General features: G+C 39.2%; 1 protein-coding gene across 1 annotated transcript; it reads left to right on the top strand.

Annotated features, from left to right (window-relative positions):
* Positions 1–7,441: 7,441 nt before the first annotated feature.
* Positions 7,442–13,633, top strand: LOC141325738 (uncharacterized). Its single transcript, XM_073834480.1, has 2 exons — positions 7,442–7,593; positions 12,061–13,633. The coding sequence occupies exons 1-2, from the start codon at positions 7,509–7,511 to the stop codon at positions 13,116–13,118; spliced, it is 1,143 nt and encodes a 380-aa protein (XP_073690581.1). The 5' UTR covers positions 7,442–7,508; the 3' UTR covers positions 13,119–13,633.
* Positions 13,634–18,517: the final 4,884 nt, after the last annotated feature.

Genomic DNA, 18,517 nt, shown 5'->3' with positions numbered 1-18,517 from the left:
GGTGACGTGATGATTGTTAGGCAGTATCACTGGATGTTTAGCCTCATAAGGAATTGGGGCGTTCATTAGTCTTCCTCCGACACGAAGGAGCTGATCATTTTCATCCCTGAAGGGTTTAAGTTTTAGAAGAGAACGGGGTTTGGTTTGAGTAGATCTGACAGTTCCAGCTTGTACGTAATTGAGAATGGCTAACTCAGCTTGCTGGAGCTCACCAACAGTGATGGGGTCAGAAAGACGCACACTTACTTTCTTGCGTAACAAAGCCTTGAGACGCAACAAGATAGCAGTAGCTCTTTTCAAACGATGCCAACTGGAATATCGTTCCAGTAGTCTGTCCATTGCATTATTCGTTGCTTGGTTTGATGTTACGCTAGCTGTATAGACTTCTTTGCCTCGTTTGATCTCTGCTTCATCTGGCAAGTCATTTATAATAGGTTGAGCAGGCCAATGCTCCTCATCATGTCTGAGAAAGTGTGGACCAGATACCCATCGTTCACTTGCCAAAATCTCTCTCATAGTCATCCCTCGAGAGACTTCATCCGCAGGGTTAGAGGCAGAATCAACATGTCTCCACTGGCTTGATTCCGAGCGTTCCTGTATTTTTGATATGCGGTTGGCAACATATGTCTGGAAACGACAATGCTTGTTTTTAATGTACTGAAGTACAATAGTGCTGTCTGTCCAAAAGAAAGTCCTTTCAATTGGAATCTCTAAGTGTTGCTTGATATGCTGATCCAGCTCTGTTGCAACAACTGCTGCTAGTAGCTCCAGTCGTGGTATACTAACTGGTTTGATTGGAGCAAGTCTGGCCTTTGACATCACCAGCCTGCAAGTGTCGCCAATCCTGATATATGAAACAGCACCGTAAGCCAATTCTGAAGCATCGGAAAAGTGATGGAGCTGGGTCGGTAACAAACAACTAGTGGATGTCGGTTTAAGGCATCTTGGAATTGTCAATGCTGATAACAGAGGCAAATCATTCAACCATCTGTGCTATTGTGCTGCTATATCCACTGGTAACTCCTCATCCCAGTCAACTTTCATGCGGCACAACTCTTGAAAGATTGCTTTAGCTTTGAGCACGAAAGGGCTGGCAAATCCTAAAGGATCATAGATAGAACTGGTAGTGCTCAATACACCTCTCTTTGTTAAAGGCTTGTCCACTGATTTGACATCAAAGGTGAAGCAATCTCGTTCTACGTCCCAAAGGACGCCCAGTGTTCGTTCAAATGGCAAATCCTCTTGGTCAAGGTTCACCTCATGTAACGATTTTGCCCAATCGTCGGCTGGTATTGATTTCATCACTTCCTTAGAATTGCTTAACCACTTGGTTAATCTAAAGCCTCCACCGGCGAGCAATTCCCGAAGTTCGGAAGCAAGTTTAATGGCGGCCTCCTCTGTTGGCACTGACTTAAGGCAATCATCGACATAGAAATTTTGCTTTACTGTTTCCACTGTGTCATCAGAGAAGTTTCCACGATTGTCCTCCGCCGCTTGTTGCAAGGCAAAATTGGCAGCGCTAGGACTCCAGACACCTCCAAACAGGTGAGCCGTCATACGATAATGCTTAGGTGGTTTGTTCGGGTCGTTATCTTCCCACCACAGGAAGCGAAGCACATCTCTTTCATCAGATGGCACACGAACCTGATAGAACATGCTCTCAATGTCCGCATTTAGAGCAATGGGCTCCTGTCTGAATTTGAGAAGTACTCCTAGCAGCTTATTGGTAAGGTCTGGGCCTTGATATATGTGGTCATTTAATGAAGTACCTTGGTACTGTGCAGCACAATCAAAGACGATACGAACCTTCTCCGGCTTACGTGGATGTAGCACTGGATGATGTGGCAGGTACCACACGCAGCCATCTTTTCTGTTAATGTCGATGACCTCTTCCGCATATTCTTTCTGCAGAGAGTCTCTAATACCCTCTGTATACTTGTGAAGCAAAGTTGGGTCTTTCTTTAGCCTCTTTCCTAAAAGGTCTAATCGATGCTTGGCCATAGTGTAGTTATTGGGCAGTCGAGGTGGGTGTTCCTTAAATGGGATAGGAAGAGTGTAATGACCTTCCTCTTTGACTGCTTGTTTGTTCCATAGGGCCACAACTTGCTCATCAACTACTGACAGCGAGTCGTTGTTCACATGCACTGGATCATCCAATTTCCAAAATCTTTCAACAGCTTGTTGTAAAGAATGATCAGCTCGAATGAAATTGGCAGAAACAGATGTAGAGCCGTCAGCTACTGGTCTATGAAGTGTCCATCCCAGGCCAGTCAGAATTGCATATGGTTCACCAGACTCACCACAGCGTGTGTCACGAGGAGCAAGTATGTCTGGTTGATCTAGACCTATTAGAAGGTGAACCTCATCAGCTAGATCAGCATCGGGTAAACTGATTTCATCCGCAATTTCCCGCAGATGTGGCCATTGAAACACCTCCTGTTGCGTGACTAGGCTATCCAGACTTATGTTTAGGTGATCCCGACAGAGCACTCCTTTTATCAGGAAAGAGTTCCTTTGTTGAGCATCTTCAACTTGCAGATCCACTGCTAAGGTGACTACATTGAGGTTTTTGGTCTCCATAGTGTTCAGTTTAATGTTGACTTTGCGTGATTCAAGTTTAAGAGCATGAACTAGCTTCTTAGAAGCAAAAGTCCCATTGGAGCCACTGTCAAGCAAAGCAAAGACATTCATAGAGAATTGTTTGTGTCTGTCTGAAACCACTACAGGCACAATGGGAAGTGCAACCTTCTTTTGACTGACTTCAGTGCATTTTCTGGTGGCATGTGCTTGAATGGTTTGTGGCGGGTCAACAGCTGGCTCATCTTCAGGAGCTTGATTGGTAGATTGGGTTTTGTCATTGTTAGAAGCTACAATGGCAGAGTGTAGCCAACTGTTGTGCTTTTTCCCACATCCAGGCACCTTGCATATCCAGCTGCGAGAACAGATTGTGCTACGATGACCCTTCATAAAGCAGTTAAGGCAGAGCTGCTTTCGTTGAACAAAGGCCAAACGCTCTTGAACAGACAAGGCTCTGAAGGCTTGACACTGGTTCAGGAAGTGTCCGTCGGTGCACTTTGGACATTTAAATGTTGAAGTTACCTTTGGTGAGGATGATGTGGTAGATCCATTAGTAACTGACACTGTTGCGAATGTCTGCCTTTTCTTATTGAAGCTTGACTTTGCATTTGACTTAGAACTCGCTGGAGAATTTCGACCAGCAGGCTGAAGAAGATTCCCAAAGATAGGATCAGCTCTCTTAGCGGCTTCAGATTCAACAAGACTGACTACATCATCCAACTTTGGTAAACGTCCAGATTTGATAATCTCATAATTTATTGAGAGCCATCTTTTCTTTATGTCTTCAGGAAGCTTTTCCACAATCAGTAGCAAAGTACGTCCACCATTCAGCTCATCCTCACACTTCATTGCCTTTAAAGTGTCTCGGCAGCTACACAGAATGTCTGCAAAACTTTGCAACTGCTTGTTGTCTTTAATGTCATTGTGGTTAAGCACCTTGTCAACCCATGCTTGTGATATTGCATACGGATTGCCAAAACGTCTTTTCAGAACAGCCATGGCTTCTGCATAGCCCAGGCTAGAGTCAGGGTTGTACAAGCAGTGTGAGATAGCATCTCTAGCTTGACCGACAGTGTACTGATGCAGACGAGTAAGTTTTTCTTGATCTGGCACTGACTCTTTGTCAATGACTGAGGAAAACAATCTGATGAACTGCCAGTACTTTAAGGGTTCTCCATCGAATTTGATGATGTCAACAGGTGGTAAGTGCATGGAATCAACATGTGACTGATACTGTTGCCTTGACAGCTCTAGTAGTTGACATAAGGAATTCTCATTTACTGGTGAGAATGATGGACGAAAGTTAAGAGATGGGTTACCTGAGACAGGAGTTGAGAAATCTTTGTTTCTTGTCGATAATTCAGCCTTTCGTCGATTTTCCTCCATCTCAGTGTCTTTGAATTTCAGTAAGTCTTTTAATCCCTCCATTTCAAATTCAGCTTGCCTAAGTTGTAGTTTAAACTCTGCACGCAGACGTTCTTCTTGTTGAGCTAAAAGAACAGAGAACTCTTTATTTTCTTTCTCTTGAAACTGGGTAGATAGATGGTCTACAGAAGACATTTGCGGTTTAACAGCTTCGTCGAGCATTTGCTGTTCCTCTCGAAAGTTTGATGCATCAGAAGATTCCATTGATTGCTTAAACTCTTCAAGCCAGCTTAAGACTGTGTGCTGGAAGTCTTGCACATCCCGCAGGATGGACATTAAATAGCCCTTAGAAGCATCAAGGTCATCCTCATCTTCTAATGTTTTATGGTATATGTCATGAATCTGTTGAAACCGCATAACAGCCTCCTCCAAAGCAGCAAGTTTCATCTCTACATCTTTAGGCTGATCACAGTTCATAGCAGTTGTAATCTGTGTCATCAAACGTGTCACTGCAGCCTTTGCACCTCCACGTTGACGCTTGAGGTCCTTTTGTTGTTGATCTGGGGTAGAACTTTCTTCTGTTTCTTGGTCCATGTTGTTATTAATTTATTTCTTCCTCGTGTTTGACTTTAATGTTACCCGTGAAATGATAACATTAACTTGGATCTTGATTTTGGTTTTATTCCACTAGTGCAGAACTCACACGGTACACATTTTGGTTGTTGTTGTTTTACTTGTTGTTAGAATAGTGTACATATGTGCATACGTGCGGTCAAACTGTAAACAGAAACAGTTCACAATTAATATCCAGATATTTTTTTTACATCACATATGCATTAAACACTATCACATTTAATACAAACAGATTTTTTGTCCCTTTTTTCTTTTTTTTATGAACAATCTCTACTGTAACAGACTTACGTTAAACTTTGCTAACTAAATGCAGCTTATTGCATGAATATCTCAATGTTCAGTAACACAAACGAACAACATATGTCTACACAAACAGCAAACACGTGTATAATATTAGCCGTTTAGGCGCTAATCACAAATAGCGATCTTCATAATTAACATCAGTATCCTCAAATTACTTAACACAAATATTACTCACCACGCTGGGAATATGAAGTAGATGTATGTACTTTCACGTGTAATCATTAGTTTAACAAGCTACAGCCGAACAACATAGCTCTTTTCTTTTGCGATCACATGAGTTCACCGAAAAACAACGTTCTTAAAGGGGCAGCGCCCAACAAAGGTCAAATCTTTTAAAATCTAGTTTATTCAACAAATTGATGACTTTTTTAAAAAAGTAAAAAGCAATAAGAGCAATTTTAATAGACAAAAGTGTAATAAAATTGGAACATGCATTTATTAAATTTTCTTTTACACTTCATTTTAGTGATGTTTCATTAACAAATTTCAGGAGGAGCTCGCGCAGATAATTAACACGGCCAATTCATCATCAGCAATCACTCCCTATCCAGTCACTCTCCCTATCCAATTACTACAGTCCCTTTAAATAACCAAGCAGTCCTACCTTCAGCTATCTCTGATTCCAGCATCCCTCCCACCCCCCCTTTTTATTTATCTTCACCTCCAGCAAAGGGGGGGAGCGCTATTGGGTTTGGGCCAAATGCCGAGCTCGGACCCCTCTCCCTGGGCAGCATGCCAAACACACGCTTAACTTTTACGCTGTTTATTATATGCAAAAGCGAACTAGTGAAAATCAGTTTTTCGACATCGTTGTCATGATATTTCTCCATTCAGAAGAGGATCTGAATTTATCAGTCCACGTTTATCATTTTTAATTGTACAAGAAAGTGTGAGATAACTGTTTTTTTATGATATGCCTGATCACAGAGGCATATTACAAACACACAACTCACTGTCTTCAGTACAACAAACTTTAGGTCTGGAGGATAAAGTGGAATACTTACACTAGTCTCTGTGTGGCGTGCCATTGTGTTTTTTAAGGTATTGTGTATTTTTAAGAAGCCAGATCTGCTTTGCTGTAGTAGTTGAATCTCCACTTCAGTAGTCAGCTGTACTGGGTACTTCATGAAGTCATTTGTTTCTTCACCTTTGAAATGTAAATGTTTTTTTGTTTTGTTTTTTAAATATAAATGTTTTTATAAATGTTTCATATCATGTTAAATGCATGTTTGAGGACTCAGATGCCCCCAAATTTTTGAAAGGGGGTTGTTTTGGAAGTGGTAAAAAAAAATAAAAAATCCTGGAATCCTCTTCGGATGTGTGTTTAGCATAACATTCACATGCTTTACATTTTAAGTAATTTATCTTTATCTTAGCCTTTTTGGTACAAACAAAACAAAAACAAAACATTTTTGGTGGGTCACACTGTGGCCTCAGAGCTTCTCCCTTGCTGACAAAGAAAGGTCTAAATAAATAAATGTCTTTGTAAATAATTAAATGTAGACATAATGCAGAAATAAATACGAAATTAAGTAAATATTAAATGAACATGGAAAGAAACAATTGTGGACAAAGATTGTCAGAAATACATGAATGAATAAATGAAAGAATGAATGAATGCATTTTGGAAAAAACAAAATAACACTAGATAATTAATTAAAATTATAAATACCACCATTTGTAAATATTTGTAAAATAATATTTTTATAATTTCTTTCTTTATATATTATTTAAATATGTATTTCACCAGGAAAAGAACTCTGAATACCATTGACATAAGTTTTATTGTTCATATGTGTTTCCCTGTAAACATCAGTGCACTTTTTGGATTGTAGACACAGAAGCGCGTGAACAGGACTTTTATTTTGATCTGGTGGTGTGACGTCATAAGGCTGCTGCGTGCTCCTGCATCAGTGTTTCAGCTGAAGAAAGGTTTGTAGTCTTTATCATTTAAAGTGCTTAAATTCATGCAACGCGTTTAGTCTATTTTATATGTTTTACAAGCGATTTAAACTTTATAACTAGTGCATGTGACATTGTAATATTTTATCTAATAATGAGCGTTATTTATTGTGTGTAAAGCTCATCCACAGATCAGTCTGATTTCGTTCACTGTGTAGTGATTCAGATCATCAGAAACTCTGAGTCAATTGAAACGGTTGCTTCACAAAATGATTCACTGTTTCGAATCGCCGCTCTCTGAGAGACCTGCTGCTCAAAACACTGTAAATACATCGAGAACAACCAACACAATGATACCTTTTACAATAAATTGTTTTGACAAATGTTTTTGTTGTTGTAATGACAATCTTAAAATACAATGGCAATTTTTAAAGTGTGTAATCAATTAAATGGTATACTAATCATTAAGTCATCAAAACTGAATAGTAGTTTTGAGTGTTTGTCTAATCAGATCATTTAAGACCAAAAACTATGACTCTGAATCCCTTAGCTGTGCACTGACTAGTGAACTAGGGCTGATTGAGACTTAAAAAAAATTTCACTAAGATTTAATTTTTTCTTTTTTATATTTCTGTTAATTATTCTCATCTTAAACAGGACACAGTTTTCAAACACAAACACACAAAAATTCTGGTGGAGCAACTAAGATCCACGCGACACTTATAAAGATGGTGTTTATTAAAGAGGAGAGTGAAGACGTGAAGATTGAAGAAACATTCAGAGTCAAACATGAAGAAACTGAGGAACAAACAGGTTGGATTTCATTCTCAAAGCTGAATTATTCTATAAACTCATTTTCTCGATTCATTTGCCATTGGCAGGTGTTTTTCCACACTGTTGCCCTCCTGCAGCTTTCTTTTTTGAAAGAATTTCAGTTTCATTTTTTTCTTCTTTTAGTTCTTTAAGTTCTTTTAGTGCTCTGGTTTTTGAAAATACCAGAGACTTCTTGATGAAGAACTTGAATAATATATGATTAAAATCAAGTATTTCTTTATTTTCAGTTTTTTCTTTTTTTGTGTGTGTGTGTGTGCGTGTGTGTCCTCCATATGCTTTTGTTTCTGCATTCGCATTTGTCATACATTTTATATAACTCATATAACTGTGATTTCTTGATTGTGTGCTCCCTCTGTTGCTTTGGCTAAAAGGGCAGTGTTGGGGTTAGTTACTCAAAAAAGTAATATATTACATATTACATATTACTCTCAAAAATAGTAATGCCTTACTTTACTTTATTACTCCCTGGAGAAAGTAACTAGTTATATTACTAGTTATATTACTAGTTACATTTTTTTTTCTTACACAAAAAACTGTTATTCTAAACAAAAAAGCATGACCTACTGCGTGCATCCAGTGCATACGCGATCTCATAAAGCTCTTATAACACAATGGATATTATGCACAATTAATCTTTCATAAAGGTCTACGTGTGTGTTGTGATTCGTAAGCACGCAATATTCAGCACTGTTCAAAACTTTTGAGCAGTGAGTGAATTCTATCTTAAACACCATTGATTGGCGATGCGTTCCAAAACTCAGCAGATGGCTACATTGCTCATGCTGCAAACAAGTTTTAAATCGAAACTGCCTATTCTTGCTCTTTCTAATCATATATGTTGTTCTTGCTGCTTTTGTGCAATAGATGAATAACATTTATATATATATATATATATATATATATTATGTTTAGATATTTCTATATTGCGGGAGTCCCGCGAATAATTTTATTTTCCCGCATCCCGCACACACACACACGAGTCTCTACCCGCCCGCACCAGCACACGCACTTGTCCATCAAGTTTTGTCCCGCGCCGCACTCTGTTGCGTTGGGTCCCGCGGGTTTGCAGGTCTCTATTTGCAAGTGGGATGCACTTTTTTCCAGGGGTTTCAGTACAGCGTAATCGATATTGCGTCACCAGGCAGGCGTGGCCTATTTGAGAATTTGCATAGGTCACCGATCATGCGCAGTTAGGGAAAAGCAATTTGCTTCAAATACCTCCACTATTGCAGGGCTTTCGTGCACTTCATATTCATGATATACAGTATCATGAAATACCTGTCCACAATCGCAGGGGTTTCGTGCACTTCATAATTATATTCATATACAGTATCTTGAAATACCTGTCCACGATCGTTTATATTCATATACAGTGTCTTGAAATACCTGTCCAAGATCGCAGGGGTTTCGTGCACTTCATAATTATATTCATATACAGTGTCTTGAAATACCTGTCCAAGATCGCAGGGGTTTCGTGCACTTCATAATTATATTCATATACAGTGTCTTGAAATACCTGTCCAAGATCGCAGGGGTTTCGTGCACTTCATAATTATATTCATATACAGTGTCTTGAAATACCTGTCCAAGATCGCAGGGGTTTCGTGCACTTCATAATTATATTCATATACAATATCTTGAAATACCTGTCCACAAATGCAGGGGTTTCGTGCACTTCATAATTATATGCATACAGTGTCTTGAAATACCTGTCCACGAACGCAGGGGTTTCGTGCACTTCATAATTATATGCATCTTGAAATACCTGTCCACGATCGCAGGGGTTTCGTGCACTTCATAATTATATGCATACAGTGTCTTGAAATACCTGTCCACGAACGCAGGGGTTTCGTGCACTTCATAATTATATGCATCTTGAAATACCTGTCCACGATCGCAGGGGTTTCGTGCACTTCATAATTATATACAATATCTTGAAATACCTGTCCACGATCGCAGGGGTTTCGTGCACTTCATAATTATATTCATATACAATATCTTGAAATACCTGGCCACGGGTTTCGTGCACTTCATAATTATATGCATACAGTGTCTTGAAATACCTGTCCACGATCGCAGGGGTTTCGTGCACTTCATAATTATATGCATACAGTGTCTTGAAATACCTGTCCACGAACGCAGGGGTTTCGTGCACTTCATAATTATATGCATACAGTGTCTTGAAATACCTGTCCACGAACGCAGGGGTTTCGTGCACTTCATAATTATATTCATATACAACATCTTGAAATACCTGTCCACGATCGCAGGGGTTTCGTGCACTTCATAATTATATTCATATACAATATCTTGAAATACCTGTCCACGATCGCAGGGGTTTCGTGCACTTCATAATTATATGCATACAGTGTCTTGAAATACCTGTCCACGATCGCAGGGGTTTCGTGCACTTCATAATTATATTCATATACAATATCTTGAAATACCTGTCCACGAACGCAGGGGTTTCGTGCACTTCATAATTATATGCATACAGTGTCTTGAAATACCTGTCCACGAACGCAGGGGTTTCGTGCACTTCATAATTATATTCATATACAATATCTTGAAATACCTGTCCACGAACGCAGGGGTTTCGTGCACTTCATAATTATATGCATACAGTGTCTTGAAATACCTGTCCACGATCGCAGGGGTTTCGTGCACTTCATAATTATATGCATATACAATATCTTGAAATACCTGTCCACGATCGCAGGGGTTTCGTGCACTTCATAATTATATTCATACAGTGTCTTGAAATACCTGTCCACGATCGCAGGGGTTTCGTGCACTTCATAATTATATGCATATACAATATCTTGAAATACCTGTCCACGATCGCAGGGGTTTCGTGCACTTCATAATTATATTCATACAGTGTCTTGAAATACCTGTCCACGATCGCAGGGGTTTCGTGCACTTCATAATTATATTCATACAGTGTCTTGAAATACCTGTCCACGATCGCATGGGATTCGTGCACTTCATAATTATATTCATACTGTGTCTTGAAATACCTGTCCACGATCGTTTATATTCATATACAGTGTCTTGAAATACCTGTCCAAGATCGCAGGGGTTTCGTGCACTTCATAATTATATTCATATACAGTATCTTGAAATACCTGTCCACGATCGCAGGGGTTTCGTGCACTTCATATTTATATTCATATACAGTATCTTGAAATACCTGTCCAAGATCGCAGGGGTTTCGTGCACTTCATAATTATATGCATACAGTGTCTTGAAATACCTGTCCACGAACGCAGGGTTTTCGTGCACTTCATAATCATATACAATATCTTGAAATACCTGGCCACGATCGCAGGGGTTTCGTGCACTTCATAATTATATTCATATACAATATCTTGAAATACATGGCCACGGGTTTCTTGCACTTCATAATTATATTCATACAGTGTCTTGAAATACCTGTCCACAATCGCAGGGGTTTCGTGCACTTCATAATTATATTCATATACAATATCTTGAAATACCTGTCCAAGATCGCAGGGTTTTCGTGCACTTCATAATTATATTCATACAGTATTTTGAAATACCTGGCCACAATCACAGGGGTTTCGTGCCCTTCATATTTATATTCATATAACATTACAGTGTCTTGAAATAACGTTACCTGTCCACGATACCGTTGTAAACCATGATTTATTTTGCGCTAAATAGACGCTACACGTTTTACATTTCTATAACGGCTGTTTTTTTGTTTTCGAAAATCGTTTAAATTTAAGATTTTAAAACGTAAAAATAACCTGTATGACTGTGTTGTCCTTCATTATCTATCAGTGCTGATCCTAGGTTTTGAAATGCCCGCGCAAAAAAACCGACTTACTACGCATGATCGGTGACCTCTCTTAATAATTTTTTTTTAGAAAGGGGCGTTTTCCCAACGCCCCCAGGGACGCCCATTTTACGTCGTGGTAATGAAACCCATGGAATTTAGTGAGTCCCATTTGCAAGTGCCGCTCTGCTGCTGGCTGCCGGGTGTCGACCAATCGGTGATGGTAATTTAATGATACCTCGTGCCAAACCCAGACCAATCACTGTTCCATTCACGCCCCCCTCCCCTTCCCTTCTGTTCTCTGTGTTGTCGTGTGCCTTGAGTGTGATGAAGGTGCTACTGGCAAATGTAACGCAAGTAACTAGCTCGGGAAAACTGTAATAATATTACAATTTTCAGACGAGTAATGCCTTACACTACTAGTTACTGAAAAAAGTAATATTATTATTAACTTTGTTACTTTGTAACGCGTTACACCCAACACTGTAAAAGGGTAACAGTGCAGTGGGACTCAACACCTCTTACAGGTGCTTAGTGGATATAGGATGTAGTTGTATGTTAGTTTTGACACTTTACATGTTTGATGTCTGTTGTTTTTTGTCATTAAACTGCGGTTAACTTTTATTTGTCTTTTTTCACCTTAGAACTAATGGCACTGAAAGAGGAGAGTGAAGTACTGAATGAAATAGAAGAGAAAGATCATGATTTCATAAATGAAGAAAAATCTTTTAGTTGTTCACAGATTGAAAAGACTCCATTAAGAAAAAGGACTCAAAAGACCGGAAAAAGTTATTTCATCTGTCAACAGTGTGGAAAGCATTTCGTTCATAGAAGAAGTCTTAAAACACATGTTAGGAGTCACTTTGGAGAGAATCCCTACACATGCCTTGAGTGTGGACAGAGTTTCCATCAAAAACAACACTTTGAAGACCATATGAGAATTCACACTAAGCAACCCTACACATGCCCTCAGTGCGGAAAGAAGTTTAAACATAAAGGACACTTTGAAGACCACAGAAGAGTTCACACTGGAGAGAAGCCTTTTACCTGCCAGCAATGTGGAAGAAGTTTTAACCAAAAAGGAAACCTTAACAGACACATGAACCTTCACACTGTAGAGAAGCCTTACACCTGCCAACAGTGTGGAAGAAGTTTTAACCGGAAAGAAAACCTTCATTGCCACATGACCGTTCACAATGGAGAGAGCCTTTTCACCTGCCAACAGTGTGGAGTAAGTTTCAACCAAAAGGAAAGCTTTAACAAACACATGGAAATTCACAATAGAGATCAGTCTTACACATGTGATCAGTGTGGAATGAGTTTTGATCAACATGAAAACCTTGAAGTCCACAAGAGAACTCATAGAGAGAAACCCTACACCTGCTCTGAGTGTGGAAAGAGTTATTGTCGAAAACAACAATTTAAAGACCACATGAGAATTCATTCTGGAGAGCAGCCCTACACATGCCCTCAGTGCGGAAAGAGGTTTAATCATAAACAAACCTGTGAAAACCACATAAGAGTTCACACTGGAGAAAAGCCTTTCACCTGCCAGCAATGTGGAAGAAGTTTCAACCAAAAAGGACACCTTGACCAGCACATGGGAGTTCACACTGGAGAAAAGTCATTTATATGTGGACACTGCGGAAAGAGTTTTAGAAATAAAGCAGCATTTAAATACCACATGAGGTTTCACACATGAGAAACTAGTTTTATGTCATCCAGTGTGACATGAGTTATGTAATAACACCAGAGAGAAGCCTTTGCTGTACCATCACTGTGGAAAGATGTGCAGAAACAAGATTATTTTGAGGTTCACAGAAGCACCTCTGATATAATTCAAGATATCTGAGCAGTGAATTTGGGCTTTGTGTACACCTGGGTTTAAAATGTGTTTTGGTTGATCAGGTCACAAATAGAAAAGGATTCAATAAATTGATAAATGTATTAATGCAGTAATTGCATTAATAAATTAGTTGAAATAAGCAAATGAGATAAAGTGTAAAAAGTTTTTGAAAATGAAGCATTGATGGTAATATGTAATAGTAATAGCAGAGGAATAGTGATAAAAATGAAAATGGTGTATAAGCAATGATTCTAAGTTGCAATCAAATAGGAAATAAAATATGGAGGTGTGGAGATATAACTGGGGTCCCATTAAGTGTGAACACGGGAATACATGATTAAATGTAATAAAAGGCAAACACTTACACATAACTAGAGAGTGTTTTGTTTTCTCACCTGAGCTCTTTCTTCCTGTCAGTTTGTCTGTCATGTTTGTCTTAAGCCCATGCCATCTCTCTTGCTGTAGAAACATTTGATTTCATAATGGACTCTTCAATGGTGAGCAACATGGGTATTTTTTCATCAGGAAGGTTCAGTAAAATATCACCACACCAGAGCAACTCATTCTCAGTGACGGGAGCATTGTGATCCTGCACCAGAACTAGATGACTGAAGGACTGAATTACCTCTGCTCCTCCAATCTGTATCAGGACTGCCATGATGTTTTCATATTTCAAAAATGTTGTAGCCATTCAAAGAGAAATTAATAGTTTTATAAGTGAAGCTAGTAATGCTGTTTTTTGAATTTGTTTATTCATTATCTGCTGACATCTTAATAGATTTAATTGTCTTTAATTTGCAGTTGATTTCAGTGTTACTCTTAACAGTAAGTAGGGCAGATTATGTAAACAGTAATATTAATTTTATCAAGACATTCAAGTGGCAGACCGCTGCTTGGTTTCAACCAGACTCCGAGACAATGGAGGCACCATTTTATCATTTCTAGATAAACTGAGCAGCACATCGAAACACACCACAAGCGCTCATTGTCGTTAATTGTAATGATCTTTCGCCGTTAAATCCTTTGTTATTTTTATCTAGAGCCAATCTATATTCCAAGATGATCTATGATAGTTTATGCTGGCTAGTGCTGGTCTAGGTTGGTTTAAGCTGGTATAGTGCTAGTCCAGACTGGTTCATGCTGCTATAGTGCTGGACTAGCTAGTGGACCAACATATTCATTCTGTTTTCAAGCAAAGCGATTGTGTCTCCAACAAGACAGCATATTGATTGACAGGTTTCCATCACCTGATCCTGTTTTGTTATACTGATCCAGTGCCATTAAAGAAGAAGTATTATTTAGTGCAGTTTATTTACTGCTTGTCTGTAACTTCTCAGAGTGTCTGTCTGACACTGACATCTAGTGGACGTTTTATTATCTGCGACTTTACAGACTGGCAGACAAACCTGGTTTTCACATGACACTCAAACACAAAACCAGGAACAGTGTTGCCAGATTGGGCAAGTTTCCATCCAACTGGGCTTTTGATCAGGCTGGGCCAGAGAAAAATACATTGGGCGGGTGAACAAAATTTTGGCAGCATCTTGGTTTTTTATTCACCTTTTTGTTTGGTGAATGTTATTTTAATACATTTTAAATTGTGTTAAGTATTAATTACACAGCTTGTACTGTAAAACTGAAAACTGTGTTCAGATTTACAGTTCCTTCATTATCTATAAATATTTTCATGTTGTGTATCATGAAATATGTAGTCATTTCAATAATAAATAGGGATGATCATTGCTGTCTGTCTTTTCGTAACAGAATTGGAAAGAGCTTTATTGCCAAATGTGTTTATACACACAAAAAGTTTGTTTTGGTGTCAGGATCTTCCAGTGCAGAAAATTCAGACACGGTGCAGACATACTTATTATTTGGTTCCTGAAGTCCACTATTATCTCCACTGTTTAGATTGTGTTCAGGTTGTTGTGACTGCACCAGACAGCCAGCTGCTCAACCTCACTTATGTACTAAGAAGGATGGGCTTGCATGTTTTCACACATTTTATCAAAGTTGAGGTGATTCTGATTATTCCTCCATCTCCGCATGTTGTCTCTCTTTAAGTTTGTTTCTCATTTTGTGATTGCATGGAGCTGCACATTAACTTTTGAAATTATGAAAACATGCACAACTATGCCGATTTTGAAGTGCTTTTTCCTGACAGATTTGGCAACCTTGCTGACAAAACAGAAGTGAGAGCAGAATGTTTTACATGCAGTGTTTCCACTTGACGTTAGATTATTTTTTATTTTATTTTTTCATTTTGAAAAACTGATCATCAAACTGTTTTTATTATTTGCTGATGTGGGAATTTACATGTACGTAATGGGAAACCAAGGACACTTTGAGAACTTGTCTAGTAGCTGAACATATTGATCAAAACAAGTCTTCTGGTGTGGAGCACAAATGAACTTCCTTATTAATGTAAGTCAGCATAAAATACTAATTTAATCATGAAACACTCATGAAACATCACTAAATATGAACAAATAGGGATTACAAGACTGTAACATGTTTCACTCTAATGTTCTGTAATCCATGTTTTCAGAATTTTATATAATTTATATAATGATCATTTTAAGGCAGCATACTGTCGTTACCCTGTAGGTTGTTAGGTAAAATGAAATGTAAAATGCATTTCAGTCATAGATATTAACCGTGCAATTGAGGCCCTCACCAATGTCTAGACGTGTCAAAGCTACATTGCCTTCCTAAGGTTCAAACAATACCACTGAGTCTAATTGTGTCATGTTTGGTCGAATTCGGCACTTCACCCAGACCATCTGACCACACCATGTTGGCCCACTTTCAGGCGATTATCCTCACAGCCACAATCAATAGTTTGTACCATGTTGATCAGGACCGTGCTTTTGTATTGGGTACATCAATGGCTCCAGTGAGTAAGGAGACAAGTGTCGGCATTAGTCGATCAGGTTGTCCTTGTATCAATTCCTCCACTACGTTGAACCCCAATAATGGCCTTTCAATCTGTAGTCTGCTCATTCACTAGTTCGCTTTTGCATATAATAAACAGCGTAAAGTTAAGCGTGTTTGGCATGCTGTCCGGGAGAGGGCTCCGAGCTCGGTAGTCATTCCCGAGCCCGGGGCACTCCCCCTGCCCAGGGAGAGGGGTCCGAGCTCGGCCTTTGGCCCGAACCCAATAGCGCTCCCCCCTTTTCTGCAGGAGAAAAAGAAAAAAGGGGGGGTGGGAGGGATGCTGGAATCAGAGATAGCTGAAGGTAGGACTGCTTGGTTATTTAAGGAACTGTAGTAATTGGATAGGGAGAGTGGCTGATTAGGTAGTGATTGCTGATGATGAATTGGCCGTGTTAATTATCTGCGCGAGCTCCTCCTGAAATTTGTTAATGAAACATCACTTAGAAAAAAGGGACATTAATGGACAGAGTAAGGTCATCATTTTCTAAAAGGTTCACAGTTATGATCAATTGTGAAATGTGTGTTGGATGTAAATTTCTATAAGGAATTTAACCATTCAATATGCATTTATCTGAAAATAATCTTAAATAAGGAAATCTATTCAGTGATTGGTCCATGTGTATTTCATCATCCAAAATCCTGTTTGTGGCACAGGAAAGTGTCATGACTCCTCTCTAAAACTGACACATAAGATTTAGTCCTACATGCTTGATAATTAACTTTTAGTGCAGCTTTGAGGCAAGAATTGTTTTACACTTAAGTCAATTCTTAGTTGTGTTCCTGAGAGTAATTCTTAGATGCTTGATAAATACGGGCCCTGATCTCTTCTTTTTCTTGACCTGCAGCTGTGAATTGGTAAAGGACGATGGCGTCTGTGGAAGAGCTTCTTGTGGACTCACTGAAGGAACTAGTTGAAGCTGAACTGAAGGAGTTTCACTGGCACTTGAAGAATGCATATCATAAGTGTATATCAAAGTCTGAAATGGAAAAGGCAGATATATTCGACACAGTGGATAAGATAGTGGCATGTTTTGGACCAGAAGAAGCTGTGAAGGTCATGGTGGACATCCTGAGGAAGATGAACCAGAATGATCTGGCTGAACAGTTGGAGAATGAACGCAAGCGAGGTAACATTTAATTCACAATTGTAACGTGATTAAATATTTACCAGTGTGAAGGTTTGACTTAAACCTCTTCTCCTCTTTGCTCTGCTGGTGTGTTTGAGAGTAAATGTTTCCCAGTGAGTAATTCTCTCTTTCTCTCTTTCACAGCTCAGGCTGAGGGAAATAAGAAGACATTTATCCCTGTTGGAGGTTGGAGGTTATATAAGGAATGTAAGTTAGCATTTATATTTGATGGACTTGATGAGAGCCGACTGCCATTGAACTTTAAAAGTGAAACATTGAACACTGTTGAGGAAAGATCATCTGTAGATGTGCTGTTTACAAGTCTGGTCAAAGGAAATCTGCTTCCGTCAGCTCTAGTCTGGGTGACATCACGACCAGCAGCAGCCAATCAGATCCCTCCCCGGTATGTGGGTTTGTTCACAGAGGTGCGAGGATTCACGGACCAACAGAACCTTCCAGTGTTCTGCTGGATAACGGCCACAGTACTTCAGGATATTCTCATTGAGAACAATGCCGAGAACATCAGCACAACACTCACTGAAATGTACATTCACTTCCTGCTGATTCAGATGAGCATGAAGAACCAGAAGTACGATGAACAAGAAGAAAGAGAATGTACAGAGCACTTACAGTTAAATAGAGAGATGATTCTGAAGTTAGCAAAGTTAGCATTTGATCAACTGAAGAAGGAACACATTGTGTTCTATAAGAAAGATCTGAAAGAATGTGGTATTGATGCGAGTAAAGACACTGAGTTCACAGGAATGATCACTGAGATCTTCAAAAGGGAACATAGACTTCATGGAGCAAAGGTCTTCTGCTTTGTGCATCTAAGTGTTCAAGAGTTTCTCGCTGCAGATCATGTGTTCCTCTCTTCTGAACAAGAACATGCAGGAGCTTCAGTTTTTCTTTGACAAGCCAAAACAAAATGTCACATTGCAGGAGCTACTGCAGAAGGCTGTTGATAAAGCCAGGAGGAGTCAGAGAGGACATCTGGATCTGTTTCTGCGGTTTCTGATGGGCATTTCACTAAAATCCAGTCAAAACCTGCTCAAAGGTCTGATCCCACATACTGAAGACACCACAGAGAGCATCACAAAAATAACTGAATACATTAAACAAGAACAAAACAGATACAATATCCCAGATGAAGCTCTAGTCAACCTATTTTACTGTTTACTTGAGCTCAAA

Source organism: Garra rufa, chromosome 2 (genome assembly GCF_049309525.1).
Source record: "Garra rufa chromosome 2, GarRuf1.0, whole genome shotgun sequence".
Classification (NCBI taxonomy): domain Eukaryota; kingdom Metazoa; phylum Chordata; class Actinopteri; order Cypriniformes; family Cyprinidae; genus Garra; species Garra rufa.
This window is presented reverse-complemented; position numbering and strand designations above follow the sequence as displayed.